At 37.7% G+C, this 16,595-nt stretch overlaps 1 protein-coding gene across 1 annotated transcript; it reads right to left on the reverse strand.

The window, feature by feature from the left end:
- Nucleotides 1-11,198: 11,198 nt before the first annotated feature.
- Nucleotides 11,199-16,374, reverse strand: PRRG4 (proline rich Gla (G-carboxyglutamic acid) 4 (transmembrane)). Its single transcript, XM_010182232.1, has 5 exons — nt 16,272-16,374; nt 14,288-14,451; nt 13,006-13,054; nt 12,156-12,291; nt 11,199-11,424 (listed from the first exon to the last, which is right to left on the reverse strand). The coding sequence occupies exons 1-5, from the start codon at nt 16,372-16,374 to the stop codon at nt 11,199-11,201; spliced, it is 678 nt and encodes a 225-aa protein (XP_010180534.1).
- Between the last annotated feature and the right edge of the window lie 221 nt (nt 16,375-16,595).

Here is a 16,595-nt window from a genome sequence, read left to right on the forward strand (position 1 = left end):
GTCAATAACTCATTACAGGCCTGGAGTCTGAATGGGCTGTAAGTCAAACAACAAGAAGCACATACAGAATATTTTAAGTATTTAGAGCAATCTAAGCCACCTGGTGCACAGACAGTAGATTCCTATATCTTTGGCTGTGTGCTTGTTAAAACAAAGTATAAGGGAAATGGGCACCAGCTGCAGAGAGCAGGGTAGGAGCAAAGGGGATGTCTCTTGGTGTTTGACAGAGAAATGGTTTCTTACTTTCCCTGCAGGTTGAAGGTAGGAAGGCTGAGATGAGTAGGAGAAACGTGCCTTAGAGGAAAAGATGAGGAATATACACTTGAAAAGAAGGTGACAGCACCTGAGGGAATTGCTCAGAAGAGGAAGGTGAATGAGTTAGTGTTTTGAAGATTCAGTTTGTAGTACTCTGGGCAATATGAAACCACAGAGTGAAATGAGTTCTGTAGTGAAATGCAGAGTTTAGAAACTTGACTACAGCAAATCAGATTAGATGCTTAAAAAAAAAATCAACACTCGAATGAAAACGTAGAGTGGTCAATATTATATAAGAAAGCAGGAAGGCAAGAGACTTCAGGAGGAAAAGCTGAGGTCTTGCTTTTTTCGCACTTAGTTTCAAGAAGCAGTGAAGTCAACTAAAAGGAAAAATGCAGCCTTGAACCGGGTGGAAAAGGTAAGTGTGAAAGCCATCAGCACCGACAAGACTGAGCAAAGTCACCCAGAGGCCAAGGCAGAGGGAGAAGAAACAGCACACCAAAGCTAGAAACTAGCAGAGTGAGTTTTTGTTGTTTGCATAAGTTAACACCTGTATTGCTTGCAGCTGGAGGAGAGTATGTGGGGGCTGGGGGACCTTTCCCTGGGAAACACTAGTGTTGCTGTTTTACATATGAACGAGGCCTGATGACAGAAAATGACTCCAGTTTTATGCTAACGATGAAGCACTTAAGGTGCTGATACTATTGAAAGTAGCATTTCCAGCCGGGAAGGACCTACAGTTTTTTATTTCTCTGCAGGATCTCCACTTCTCTATTATAATATTACACTTACAGTCCATTGTTTCCCTTGAGTGGGCCTGAGGGAAGGGTGATGCTTGGACCTAAGGGATACGAAATGCCTTTTCCACCTAGGTGTACTGTTTGGTTATTTACAGTCAGTGTGTTGAGTGTGGAGCTACCTCAAAAGTTTCTTGCCAGAAATTTGGAACAACATAATAAATTGTAAAACTGATAGTGTGTTGTTTGATTTTTCTTAAGTAATGGCAACATGAACTTTAAAGAATACTATAATGCGTATTTTCATTACAGGATGTTGCTCTAAAGAGAAGGTGTGTGTGTTAATACTCTTAGATATATGGCTGTAAAATCGAGTTACATGAGAAATAACAAACCACAAGCGCCAGTCTAGATTTGCAGGCAGGGATAAGTGCACAACTAATTTAGACCGCTAAGTGAACTAATTGCCAGTATACTATAGGCACAGGGCTTTCCTGAACATTGTTGGGGTAGATCCTCTTTCTTGTAACCAAGTAGTGAAGCTGAGTGAAACAAGTTGTGAGAGCTGTTAAGTATAATTTCTTTTATATGGTTTTAATAAGAGGTGGAAGAGACTGAAAACTTCACCGACGAAGTCTATAACCACCAAATAAAGTCAGTTTATCCAACAGTTTGCTTTTCCTGTGTGTGAGATAAATCTACTTGTCCCAAGAACAGCCAGTGAGACTTCTGCAGTTTCCTCATTAAACTGATCCCTGCCACTTGTTGCCATCTTCAGTCTAGGAAAGCTACCTTGAAGTTTGTGCATTTTATCTTTTTCTTTCTAAAAGATATTTTGTAACACCATTCTGTAAGACAATGAAAGAATCTCTTTAAGTGCTTTTACAGCATGCTGGTATCCACAGTACTTATAAACAGCTATTCTAAAATATGTCAGTGATAGGAAAAAGTCCTTTGATAGATCCTGTTAATTACATATGTTATTTTAATGTGTAAAGTGTACATATTAAGATGTGTGTTTAGAAGTCATTAGACCTGTTTATGATTCCAAGTATTGAAAATATTTTTTGTGTGTTTGTAATAAATGCTTTCATTTCAAATGCAGCAATTACTTGCTGTTTAAGAACTGAGCTTTGATGGGCTTTAACACCTGAGCTGTAGTTCATAACTGAAGTGCCTATAGCCAGTAATGATATTATGTGCTTATCTCTTGAGTCAATAATTTAACATAATAAATATATTTTGCTGAAACATAAGCTAATACAATACAAGCAGAATCTTAAATTAAAGCACTAACACAATCTGTGCAGCATACCAGCCTGGGGAATTACTGGATTTTTGTTGCTCATTTCTTTCTCTAAATGAACAATCTCTGCTTGGAAAAATAATGCAACAAATCCTTTACAGAGTCAAAAATATCATGTGATGGTTAGGAGACAGATTAAAGTACTTAAGGTAATGCTTTAATGAGAATTGCCAGAGTGGTCTGCAGCGTTACAGCATGTGCTCCTGCCTCTAGGTGTGGTGTGGCAGCAGGGCTGGGCTGTCTCAGTTCTTTGCTGACACCCAAAGGAGAAGCCTCATTCTCCTTCCCTGCCCCACCCTCCTGCTCCTAGTGATGTGCTCTGGCCACGAGGTGAGCGCTAAATTTACTCCACTGACAAAAGAGCCCTTGGGGATTTTTTTGCCAGAGGTAATTTTTCTGTAATTTTGCTGAGCTGAGTCAGCTTGTTTTGCATCAAATGAGTGCTGGCTCAGGGCAAGCAGTGGTAGTGTGCAGCCAGAAGCAGCTGGGAAGGGAAGGAGATGACAGGAAAGAGCAGGGATCTCTTCCTTTCAATGATGAGATGCTCACTTGGCTCATGGTATATTCAGTATAGAAATCTCTAGGAGTGCTTGAGGGTGTACCTCTGCAGACAGTAACGGGCTTCTCTGCCTGTGTGCCTGTTCAGCGAGAATAAACCAACTCTGTTGTAGAACTGTGTTAGCTGATACACGCAGCCCCTTATGGAAACTTTCCTATTTTCCTCTTTCAGTTTAAATAATTTAATGTTGCACAATGCTGAATGGCAATACTGTTTTTTGAGGTCTAGTTTTATGTTTAAAGTGACCGTATGCCAAATTAAATGCAGGATCAAGCTAATGGGAAGCTGGCAGTTTTCTGTCATTTGATCATAACTAAAACCAATATATCAGTCACAAATCTAGGGCCAGAATATTGCCTCAATTCATGCTTGGTGTTAATTTATTTATTTGTAACTGAATTATTTATTTACTAACTTCTTTGTTGCTTAGTTTGCTATTATTATTACCCATGTTAACAGAAAAATGCCAGCCAGTGTTTGAGTTGACTGCGAGTATTTTGTATGTTGTGTATGTGCAAGACTGGCCAGGCAGAAGGCTATGTAGTGTGTTACAGCTTTGACAGTACCACAGATGTTACACACCTGGATAGCACTGCTACACGTCTCCTTGTGCTCATCTGCTGCTGTGCAGCAGCAGGTGCTACTGAGTGGGGTGATTCTTCATAGGGCCAGCAGTTGCTGCCTATGCTTTTGGCATCCTTTTTGCTGCAGGTACAGCAAACCTGGCTCTGCAAGGCTTTTCCAATGTCTCTCTATCCCCATATACCCTCTACTTCCACAGAGGCCATTGCTCCTGTCCTTTGCCTTTCCATAACACAATGCCTGGTTTTGGTCTTGCCATGGCTCATGTTTAAGTGCCAAATTATTTTTTTTCTTGCATTAAGAGGCTTTCAGCTAAATCTGTAAACTGTTGGTTTTGCAGCAAAATTACTGGTATGCTTCAGGGCAATTTCTGATGGTCTGAAAAGAATCATGGAAGAATAGAAGCACATGCTGGCTCAGCAGCTTCAGCTGCTGTTGATTGAAGAAAGTAGTTGAAGGCACAGCACGTGGTTAACACTGCAGGTCTGAGATTACAGCTTGGTTGTTGAAAGTGGACCAAAAAAAGATTGCATTTCAGTTTGTAATAGCACTTTATTTTGGAACTATCATGGTATCATAAATAGTTCGCTAACATACACAAACATCTATGTGGTTAGCTTTCAGTGGCTAACCATTTGTCAACAAAAGCTCTAGAAATGCGTAACAGCCTTGTGCTGAGAGAATGAATATTAACAATTGTTTGAAAATAGTGTTTCGGAGACTTGGCAGGTTGTTTTGAAAACTAATGTTTCAAAGTTAAAACATTCAAATAACTTGAACGTGTCTGATTAGATAAAATTTGAGGAAGTTCAGGACAAAGCTGAGCTCAGTCTGATGTACTAACAAATTCTAAAAAGAGCTAAAAGTAAAATTTGGCCGCACCTTTCTCCATTGAACACCGATGGACAGTAGGCATCCACTTACAGATCGTGGATGCAGCACCTTTGTGCAGGCCTTGCATGTGTGCTGCCAGGCTGTGGTGTCTTCCACGAGCGGCAATGGGTAAATAGATCAGATAGTATGCGGTAATATATTATTTGGTTAGGCCTATTACTAATCATTAACTGTTTTTTGTTGTTGTAATTGTGATTCTGACCCAAGCAGAAAATTGCTTCACATGAGATTTTTGCATTTAATTTGGCACACGACCTCTTTAAACATAAAGCTAGACATTAAGAAATGTGTAAATAGGGAAGAAAGTGCTGCCTTTCAAAGAACACACTTTGTCTTGGAGCCTCACAGCAAATTCTTTGTTGGCATTTCTTTACATATACTAGTCTGTGTATTTATTTGATAAAAGGATTAAGTGTATGTACAAACAAATGAAGCAAAATCTTCAGAGTTTGTTCTGTTGAACTAAAGTTGACCTACTAAGCCATGGTACTTCTCCTGATGTGGCAAGAGATGACTGAGCTGGTGGAAAGCTCACTGCAGCAATGAGTTGGAAGGCCTCATTTCCTTCACTTTCCCAATCCTCCTCCTGATCATGTGGTTCCACACCTTCCAAGGCACTGCCACCTGCACTTGTGTTGATTCAGCTCACCCACTCACAAGCAAGCAGTCTATATTTTTTCTGGATGCTTTACAAAGGGTTCTGGTAAGCGCCAGAACTGGTATAAGGTAAGTGGGAGAAATGGGCAATGATGTGTAGGAAAAGGAAAACTTAAATAAAACCTTTGCTCATGGAACAAACTCTTAATTTTAACAGGGAGTATTTTAACTCTTACTAGATCCTTTGTATCATATCTATGCTGGGTATTTAACATTAAATACTGGATATTTAAGTATTCAATACTAAGTAGTTGCCAATCTTAAGAGAAGTTAAACTGCTTGAACAACTTAAGCAATCACAGATGTTTCTTATTTCGTAAATGAAACAGGCATTGCATCAGGAATTTAAAACCTGTTATAAGGCCTTTTCAAAACTTGTGTTTAAGTGTACTAATTTCTAGACTGAAATATTTTCCCTGATCCTTTGAAGTCTGGCTGCTACCTTTAAAGTGTGGTCTTCTGGAGGCTCCCAGAATGGCAGGCAGCAAGATGTCTGCATTTGATGGCCCCTTTTGTTTCAGTAGTCTAGGTGCTATGCAAAGAAAGCAGGAGGAAAAGGAGGAGCTAAAGGCCTTGCTATCTCTATGAAGGCACTAGGGAAGCTGTACAAGAAGAGTGGTTTTTGGAGAGTGGGAAGGAACCAAGTGCTTGGGAATCACGTTTAGAAAAGAAAAGAAAAACGGCAAACAGGTGACTGCAATAGCAGACTATGAACAGACACAGAAAAAGGAATCAGAGAACAAAAAAGTTCAATAGCAAATTATAGGTAGAACAATAAGGAAATAAAGAACAGAAGAAAATAAATGTAAAGCAAAAGTAGTTAATGTAGTTACAGATTTTCAACATGGACAAAATTTACTGCATCAAAAATAGCCAAAATACATTTGATACTCTTGTTATTTTCCATATAAGCAATTGGTATAGTTGCCATTGTGAAGGTACGTAAAAGATAATGTATTTTATGGTAAAATAGAGGAATGGTTTCCACCTGGGCAAAATTTGGGGAGGTTGTTCCCACAGGTGTCAACAGCCAGCTATATTGTAGTTGAAGTGCCAATGGAAGTGCTGCTCTCCTTGTTGGTACATCATAGGACCTGCTGCTCCCAGCTGGAGCTAGTAGTTTGCTGACACTTCAGTATTTTGCCAAATTAGGGCAGGTTTGCAGTAATTGTTTTTGACATTTCAAAGTGAAGGAGCTAGCTTTCTATTAAATGGACACAGATTGAAAGTTGGGGAATTTTATTAATCTGAGTTTTGGCTAGCTTTAAAAAAAAAGTAAATAGTGTCAGAATGCTGTAAATTTACTCAACTTGCCTTTATTTTCAGAATTCTTGAAATGTAGTAGATACAAAAACCTCATCTTTTTGTAGCTAGGAACTGTATAGCTAAAGTCATAATATTGTAAACAGATGACATAAAAGACATCTTCCAAAGAATTGGGATCCTATTTTCTCAGAACTTTTAATGAAAATGAAGCATCTATATCCCACCAGCTGCATTCAAAGTCTCAGTTCAGTTGACATTAAAAAGCTTCATTGGATACTCAAATATAGAAGGGGATTCTCGTATTCTTTGGGGAGTTTCAGTCTGCTAACCCAGCTCATCTTGTGTGGCTGGGAGAAAAAGCAGAAGCCTGACCATTGTCTTTCAGCGAGCAAAAAACAAGAGTGGCTTAATCTGGAGTGATTTGCTGTGCTGCAGTATTTGCTTTATGTAGCTGCCCTCATCCATCCCTCCTGCCTCTCTGCATCAGTTTATTCTCATCGCGCAATGCGTGTCTTCACTTCAGCTTGAAATCCCCATTACCACTGAGGAAGTCCTGCTTCCCATGTTGCTTTTGCATGCCTGTCCTGGTCCTCATTCGAGTAATCTTGCTCACTTCACTAACCCTAAGAAAGTGGATATTTTTGAGCCATGTTATGATGTTAAATCTTCTCACCAAAGATCTGGTGAAAGTCAAGAAAGATGGAAGGGTACAACACCTGGGTCAGTTTCCTTGTTTGTCTTGAAGACTTCAGTGACTGCAGTTTGTGGTTCAGAACCTCAGATGCTGAAGTGAACTAAAGCAGTGGAGTAGGAAGCTTCTGTCCAGAGCAGAAACTGCCAGTGTTAAAAGAAAACAAACCATCATGTTTTGTTTTTTTATCTGTGGATAGGTGCTGTATGGCATGAGGAAGAGTGCATGCTGTTACCACCTTCAAAAAAAAATCAAAAATCAAAAGGGTTGTCAAGAGGTTTTTTAACTTTTTATCATAGGCTGAATTAACAGTTTCTCTTCTGCTACGATTAATGTTTAATGTTACTATCTGCATAAATGTTTGTTTCGAAACTGTTTTACAAAATAACATAGTTACTAGCAGAGTTTAAAATATTGCTGCTACTCTGCCAACAAAATGACAGCACTAAACATCAAAGCTAGAATTAAAATATAACCAGTGACAAATGCATTCAAAAGGCTGTCAGATGAGAAGGAAATGCGTTCATAAGATTAGGTAACAACAACTGTTTACACAGTTCTGAAATGACTGTAAACAGTCAAGTTACCAACTGAATAATTAAAAGCAGGTTATTTGGGAGGATGCGCTTAAGATTTTTGAAAGGAAAATACATCCAAGTTCTTGACTGTGAAAATGACAGGGTGATAAATGTGTATGTGATAGCAGTTAATTGAAAGACATTTGCAGTATAGATAGAGCAAGCTTGAAGTGTTTGAAAGGTAGCTTTTAAACCTGGGGTTTCCTTCCTGTTCTCTACACCACATGGAACAAGTGAGGACAGCAGCAATAAAACTTTTGTCAGCAGAGAAGACATAGATAGAAAAGTTTGTTGGTTTAAAAAAAAAATAAATGAACCAGTACTGTTGATCAAAGTAATCAAAGAATGTTGCTAATAACCTCCTCCTGGCAATTAATGCAGCTTATTCATGACTGGTAGTCTGAGGAAAGACAAGGAATTCTCCTATGCTTTCCAAATGTCAAATATACCTTTTAAGGACAGACCAGCCTCAACCATTCTAGTTAATATGGTAGGCATCACTAAAACAACAGAATACTCTAAATCAGGTTTGGCGACAGCATTGTGGTAAATAATTTGCCAGAGCATTATAGTTTTTATTACCTTAAGTGATCAGTTATTTCGTTTTTGGCTCCAATCCCAGTTCAGCTGAAGCCAATGAAAAGCTTGCCACAGACTTTGATAGTACCAAAATCAAATACATCATGTCTCACATTTTCATGAACTGTGGTGAGGAAGTGCACTTCCATTTGGTATTTTGGTTTTGCTCTTCTAGTGAATTCACAAAGAAAAATAAAACCTAACAAAAACCCCCCAAACAGCAGAAATACATACGGCTTATAATAACATTCATCAGAGGACTTGATAAATCGAATAGTAGGCTTTCTTTTTTCACTGAAGGAAAAAAATGGTTTATTTTTCAATTGACAGAGCCAGAGACCACTTTTCTGACCTGCTCTTAGCTAATGAACTGTCCTGATGTATGAAAAGTTCCATGCTGTAAGCTTGTATGATGCTGAAAAGGCAACACAGGATGTTTTTGGACTATGTTGAAGGTGATGGCTAGCAGCATGTATTGTGACAAGTTTGAACCTGTTCTGAGAAAAACAGAATTTAAGTACTACATAATTTTCCAGTTTTGTTTAGACACTTCTGTTTTCAATTGTCATAGTAAGTCTCTGTTAATCACTTAAAATCCACTGCCTTTTCTACTGGCCCTTAGAAGAAAGTCTGGAAGTCAAAACACTGATTTACATGGTGTACGCAAAACAGTTTAAACTTGCTGCTGCTTTGCTTCTCAAAAACTACTCCTACCTAAGGACATTTACATTTGCTGTTTTTTATATTCTAATAGCAACTGCATTTTCAAAGGAAACCACAAAAAATTTAGAAACAAGGCAACACTTCTGAATTCGCAAGTCACCATAGTCTAACTCTTGTTAAGTTTTCCTCTTCTAACCCTGATGAATTGGAAGCTCTAAAAGAGAAGATACAAGGTAAGAGGGCCAAGAGTCAATGTATAAAAGAAGAAAAGCAAACTCAACTCAACTGCCATTCAAAGGAATTTTCTCCCTTTACAAAGAGAGGTAAGTTTGTTATGTTCTACTAAATTTATTACAGTCAAGATTTTTGCTTGCATTCAATGGAATAATTTGCAAATGATTTGTAGGAATAGTAGAAGGATTAAATTTCAAACTACTAGCTTCTGTATAATTTCTGTTGTTTATTTACAACATGACTTTGCCAGATGTGTCCACCACTGTAGTAACATTAAAGAATCTCTGAACTCTCATAAGCTCTGTGAAATCCCTTTCCTTGAAAGTGCTCCTATCCCATTATATTTGTCATTTTTGAGGCCCAGGAAAAATTAGAGAAAAGTGTGCTCTATAGCTCAAGATACACATTAACAAATCTAAAAATTGTTAGCTAAGTGAAAAGGAAACATGGTAGAAATGTTTTTGCAAGTTTGTAATTCCATAGCTTCATCATAACACTGTATTTTCAATATCAACCGTAATCTTGCACAGTTCACTTATATCACTCTTACAGAACAGTAACCTCCAAGAACTTGAGAATACTTTTACCAGTAGGGCAAAAGTGAGCTGAAGCTTTCCCAAAAGAGGATTCCCCCATCTGTCAAGAAGAAAGAAGCCAATCTGATGCTGAAGCTTTAGGAATAAGAACATAGTCCGATGTCCACTGGTAACAGCCAGGCTGTGTTTTTCAAAGGGCAAGACCTTGTGTAGCATTTTCAATGTACCCTCTTTATATTCCAAGATTAAGAGCACTTTCTTCTTTACAGAAGCATTTAAAGATTAAAAATCTCACAACAATCCTCAGCATCTCATCATAAAATCATAAAGTTCAGTGTTACATATAAATATCCAACCTTTGTCATATAAAGTGCATTTTAGGCACCAAATTAAAATAACACTTGCGCGGGTGTGTGTGAATTTGTGGCTTAAAAACCCCTTTATTACATGTGTCCAACTATATAGCTACTGTAATACCAGAAAACACCAGCCCCACACCCTCTAATTTGGCTTCCTGGGGCTATGGAAAGCCTTTTCTGCTATTTGACTAGCAGGTGAAGAGAGAGCAATGTTGGTCTGTGACTTGCTCAGCAAGATCCATACGTCACATCATGCTGGGAGTTGATATTTTAATAAGATGTAAAATTAAGGGTGGCTGTAAGTGAATGTACAGAAATTGTGTTGATACAGTTAACAACAACTTGAAATTCTTGACTATTGCTCTGTGGATAGTGGATGTTTATCTAACATGATGCTTCATTCTAGTTCAAGGTATCATTTTGTCATCCCAGTAGGGCAATACATAGTTATGCAAAGTGCTTCTTTGGGGTAGTTTGGCCTTTGATTCCACAAGCTAAATTTCTTTTTCAGCATTTAAATTTTTAAACTGCAAGGGAAACATCTTATGTGAAACCTGGGTACTTTTATAACAAGGGGGAAATATCTGGCCATTTGCTTAACGTCCCCTGACCCATGGTACTTGTCCAGCACGAAATACCAGATCAAAGTGAGTATCGAAACCATCTGATAAAAGTAAATTTCATCTGAATGGGCAATATGCCATGCAATTAATGGTTCCTTTTAATCCAAAATTATAATTGCAGAAATACAACAAAATGAGTAGTGTGTTAAGTAGTAGTGTCTCAAACAAACCAGTGTAATCCAGAAGCAGCGACATATATACACATTTGAAAGATCAAATAATGACATAATTTTCATATTCAAATCTATTACAAGAATGAATAGAAAATTCACACAGCAATGAAGTGAATATATCAAACAACAAAGTAGACTTCTTATGGCGGTTTAAAGTAGTATTAGTCACAAAAAATGGTTAGTGTCAATAAAACCAATTAAATACTGTTCCTTCTAAAGAAAAGATTCAACTATTAATGAAACATCAATAGTACGATGGGATGGCTCAAAGTGCATATGGAAGAGGGTAGCAGTACAAGATGTACTCTTGTGCAAAGAGTAGTCCCGTACAGCCTTTGCAACAGATCACCTCTTCTCCCAAATGGGATTTTTCACTTGTTGCTAGTTTTGTTAAAGATCTTTCACATTTTTGTAAACTGTCTTGCAATATGCAAGGTAGCACACACTTTTTAGAAAAGTATGTTACATTTTGGTAATACCCTCTCCCTGCAGAAGGAGATCTGTGACTAAGGAGCAGGAAGTGACATAGACTTTTTAAGTACCCGCACTCCTCTTGGGGGCCCTGGATAAGGGGGTGGTGGCACGTCGTGCTGTCCATCTGAAGTAACAGCTTGCTCGTAAGTTGGTAGTCCTGAATCATCAGTTCTGAGAGGAAGTGGGTTTAAGGAAAATTCTTCATGCCTTCTGAAGATGCTAGATGAACGTCTTCTACTTCTTACATAATCCAAGTGCCTAATCAAAGGTAACAGCATTGTAAGTGGAAGCTTGTTTAAAGGAACATAAGAATATAGTCTTTAAAAACCAAAACCACACACAAGAAGAAAATAAAACCCAACACCAACAAAACAAAAAAGCCCCACCAAAACCCACTTGCTTTCAGTGATCATAAAGACCAGAAGCTAAATACTCTCCAAACCACACGGTAAGAATAGCTCAGTAGTGTGAAAGTGATAGGGGAGACGAAACACAGAATTCCTTTTGTATTCCTTTCAAGTGGAGGATAAAGGAACAAGCAGGGCTAGAGAATTGGCAGAGCACTTCTTCCAACAGAGTTCATCTCACATCTGAGGTAGACTACATGCCATGAACATACACCCTCCTTTAAAAGAGCAAATATAACACAGTTGGCTTTCCACTGCAGGCCCAAACCTATCAAAATGATTCCATCATTTTAGTACAAATACTTTGGAACCAAGAACATTACAAAAAAAAACCCTCCCAAAGATATGTCAGCAATGTGAGCGTTATTTTATGTTAATAATATTTTTAATAATTTGTGTTAATAATTAGCTTCAGCATAGCTACTGTTAGTGCTCACCTAACTTTGCTTCCAGGAAAGTAAGAACTAGAACTCCCATTGGATTCTCTGACAGAGTTACACCAACCCACAGTGATTTTTAAATTCCACTCTTCAGCAAGAGCTTGTTTTGATGCCTGTTTTTTTAAGCAGTGAAATTCCTTACCCTGGTGGTTGCCTTGATTTGCATCTACTTTTGCAGCAGTAGAAGATAAGCAGTATGATTATAACCAACAGTACTCCAGCAGCAACTAGACTGATGAGAAGTCCTGTAACGTTAATCTTTTGTAGTGTCTCATCACCTGAAGATAAAACATTGGGTATTTTAATTGTGTTCTTTTAATCTACACACTATACAGTATACTCTGTGAAATACTGATTCTGCTGTGCCTTAAGCTTCCAGTGAGAAGCTGCCGCATCTGTGCAACACAACCTAAGAGTATCATTCACGTTCAGCTTAAAGCAAAAGTGAGTACATATTCCCTTTTCTGTACATAAAACTTGATATATCTGTCTTCTAATGCCTTCCAAACATTACTTCATGTACTTGTGACCTTGATCAGGCTGCAGAGCTTCCCTCAAGTTATACTGACCATTTTTTTATAAAACGTCTGTCAAAAGACTACTCTGAACCCGAATCAGGCTGTTATATTACTATTAAAGAAACAGAAACAGAATAGAATATTAAAGAATAGATTACAACAAACAAAACAACCACAGAAAGCAGTCACAGAATTACTGCAAAGTTTACGGATTGTGTAATACAACAAAGAAATCAACAACAAAATTCATGTTGTTTTTACCTACAGATTTGCAACAGATCCCACTGTGAGACACTCGAGTATGTTTTATTGTATCTGATAATGCAATATACATGAACATTTCACAGTGGATTTCAGTAAAAAAATCAATTCTGATTTTGCTAACTGAATGCATGGTGTATTTTAAAAAATGTACTATTAAACACAAAATGTTGCAATATAAGAAAAGAATAAAAGAATAAAAAGATGACTTACCCGTTTTTATTTTAGGGCCTTTAGTTGAATAGTCTTTCCAAAAATCCATCTATAAAACCACAAAGGATCAGATTTATGAGATAAGTAATTGGCAGGCTTACTGACAGTTGTTTTTATTAATATGGTACTACGGGCAGAATTTAGCAATGGCATAAACAGAAGCAAGTGCTGTTGAAGTATTTGTATTTGCTTATTCCACCCTATTTTTCTCATACATTCAAGTCTGCGCAAAAATTACAATTTCGCAAAGAAGAAAATGCCAGCTTCTGGTGAAAGAGCTGCATTTAACCGTCCAAAGGTACCCCATCTTTCTGCCTGATTACAGAAGTTAGCATGTGTTCTGACACTAAAAAAATGTTTACAATTAATCTTTGTAAGTCTCTACAGAAAAATATTAATGAGGCAAAGTCAAGTTCTTAAGAATGAGACATTTGCATGAACAGTATTTGAATTCATATCAGCTAGGAAAAATAATGGGATTCATTTAAGAGAAAAATCTTTGTCACATAACTGTTATGCATTAAATGTGGTGAGCTACGATTTCCATTTTTGCTACCCAGCAAAAGACTCCATCAAAATTCCAATTTAACACTTTCACCTTTTTCTTAGAAAAATGCTAGCAATGGCAAACTAACATTTCCACCTTCAGAACAGAAGTGTATGCCTTGCTCTTTCTGCAGGTTCGTGCAGAGCATGCCTAGAATCACAATGAGATTCTTGCTGCATGTAGCAAGAGCCACTCTTCAGACAATCATCATGTTCCATTATTGGGCTGGAAGGTTTCATGAGTAGCAGGTTTCCAAGCTGTATATAGGTAACTATTTAGAAGATAATGCTATAGGAATACTCAGCAATAGCTGAACTGCAGATTTGCTCTGTTCTCCTCTCTTCTAAAAATGCTTCTTTGGCATGACACAAGGACACGATCAGCCAATTAACACACAGAGCACGTGGAACACATTCAAATTGCATGCTGAGAAGTTACTAAAAAAATAATAAGATTCTGAAAACACATACACATATAGCCACAAGTGATAGGTCTGAAGTTTCATTTATATTTGTAGAATCGGAGCTCTTACCTATGAAGTCTTTAAGACAACAGTACATACTCAGGTGTCTTCACTGTGTATCTAAAGCAAAACCTCATCTAACTGGGGCCACTACTTTTACAGTAAAGTAAGCAATCATTTTAAGTGTATTCTTCAGAAGGGCTATAGTATTTAGATACAGCAATGGTTTAATCAATAATCTTCAGTATATTAAATTCAGTTTCAACAGGTACCGTTTTATCAGGGTCTTCAAAAACTTCTCTTGCTTCTTCATAACTGCACAGCTCTTCAAAGCATTCTCTTTCTAGGTTATCCGCTGTGAATGCTTCAAAATCAAATCTGTTATTCAGAAGATGCCGTCCAATGAATAAATTCGCCTCCTTTGCTGATGTGAACACTAATAAAAAAAATAATGTTGATTTAAAACAAGTTATGAAAGCTAAATTTGGTATTTTTAAAGGATGGCCAATATCCTAAAGGAGTACCTTGAGACCCCTTCCCCTAGCATCTCTCAACTACATACAGGAAAAAGAAACATCAAGATCTCCTAAAATGTCGTCTTCGCTGCTAACTTTTCTAACCACGCAATACAAAATAAACATATTTTCCTGTCTCAAAAAGCATTTCAGCTATTTCTTGTACTATGCAAGAGAATTTGATTCTCATGACAACTCTTCTTCAGTCATTGGTATGATCCCTCTGGGATGTGGCCATCAGTTTTTTACTGGAGCTCTTCAGAACAAAGTAATAGTCACATAAAGCAGAAATTCAGTCAGATGCAACTCTGGCAAGACACTGACCCTACTGAAGCTTAGAGGTAAGGGGGGGGAAATAAAGGGAAAAAACCCCAAACTCTTCCTTCTAAAAAATCCTCAATATACATTTATCAGTATTCTGGTATCTGTGAGTTTCAAATTTTGTTTATGAAAATCGGATTTTAAATCATGGTAGCAGAGTCCTGCTCATTTTACAATTTTCTCTTTTCACAATCATGGCAGGAAGTTTTATGTAAAGGTTGGCATATTGCTATGTTTATTTGTTTTAAATTCATCCATGATAGGAGTTTTACTGACAACAGGCACTTCTGAAGACATTTTATTCTTTTCTTCTTTTGAGGTTATTACAGGCTTCATGAGGCCTGACTGAGTAAGTTGTGAGGTGAGATTCCAGAAGAGTTAGTGAAATTATAGATGGCTTTGGAATACAGGAATGCATTTTCTCACCAGGCATCTTCCATAGTCAAGTTTTAGCCTGCTCCTGCTACAGCTTCTTAAAAAACAAATCTTTATATGACGGAACTAGTCTTCTGGCTTGGTTTTCAGAGAAAACTCTCTCTTTCCAACTCTGTTGTTGAAGAAGGAGTGATCTGGGCCTATTGTCAGGGGAGGGGTCTATGCCATGAACTTATAGGGAAGAGGCAGCCTAACCTTTTATGCCCTAGAGCAATATGGATTTTAATGAATAACTTTAACGAATTTTTTCTGCTAGCCATGTTTTCTGCTCAAAATGCTGCCCTGAAGATGCCTCCTGCTCAATGTGATGACTTTTTAAAGTCAGCGCTCCTGGACAGCCAAGTTACAAATTCCTTTTTGAAACCCTGATGCTTAAATGTTAAGTATCACATGGTGTAGCAACATAGTGTTTGAGTCCTTTTGGGGAACTTTGTTTTTACCTCAATTCCTCTCCACTTCCCTCCCTCCAAAGTGGATAACTGCAATAGCAGCACTATGTTTACCTTTCAAGGTGTTGTAAGGGGATCTGGTATTGAGAAAAAAATACTCATCTCAAAAAACAAGCAAATAAACCCTTCCAAATACAAAGCCATTTTAGATACACAAATACAACTGTGATGTGCTGAAGCAGTACCAAAGCAGTACTGTCTTAATACAGATTTCAAATTTCTGGAATTTTGATGTTACTTAGAGGATGCTGGTTATATAACTGACAATAATCCTACAGACCTAGCAAAAGCTCAGTTGTCCCAGTCTGCACTTACTACTGGATCTGATAAATACTTAATATTGACACCCAAGTCAATTATCAATCATTTCAGCAAAAAGATATTAAAATATTCTAAAATTAACCATAAACCAGCTTATTTTTTTAATGAGGTAAAAAACCCCAACTATTTACATACATACAAAGGTTTCTCAGCAGAAGCAAAGTTAGATACAATTTTATTTTAGGAAGCATAAAATCACAAAAATAGTAAGTTACCATCTTTCCATTCAGGTTGCTTCAAGTTATTTAATCTTGTGCAGTGAGGAAATGCAAATATCATCACATGTAGTTGACACAGCAGTATCAAAAATGCAAACATGGTGTGGTATCTGTCAAACAGAAACTAACGTGAGTTAAAAGATGACAACGCAATCTCGTGAAGTGTCCGTGATGAACCCTGAATGAATCCTATAAATGAAGTCATTCAGTGCAAGCACCTACATGCAGTTGAGGCTAGTGGATCTCTAGATGAAAAGCACCGATCCAAACTGGTCCTGCATGTCTCTTTTCGTTGCATAACACCCGCACATGTCGCCGGGG

The sequence above is a fragment of the Mesitornis unicolor genome, unplaced genomic scaffold (genome assembly GCF_000695765.1).
Source record: "Mesitornis unicolor isolate BGI_N332 unplaced genomic scaffold, ASM69576v1 scaffold3094, whole genome shotgun sequence".
Taxonomy (NCBI): domain Eukaryota; kingdom Metazoa; phylum Chordata; class Aves; order Mesitornithiformes; family Mesitornithidae; genus Mesitornis; species Mesitornis unicolor.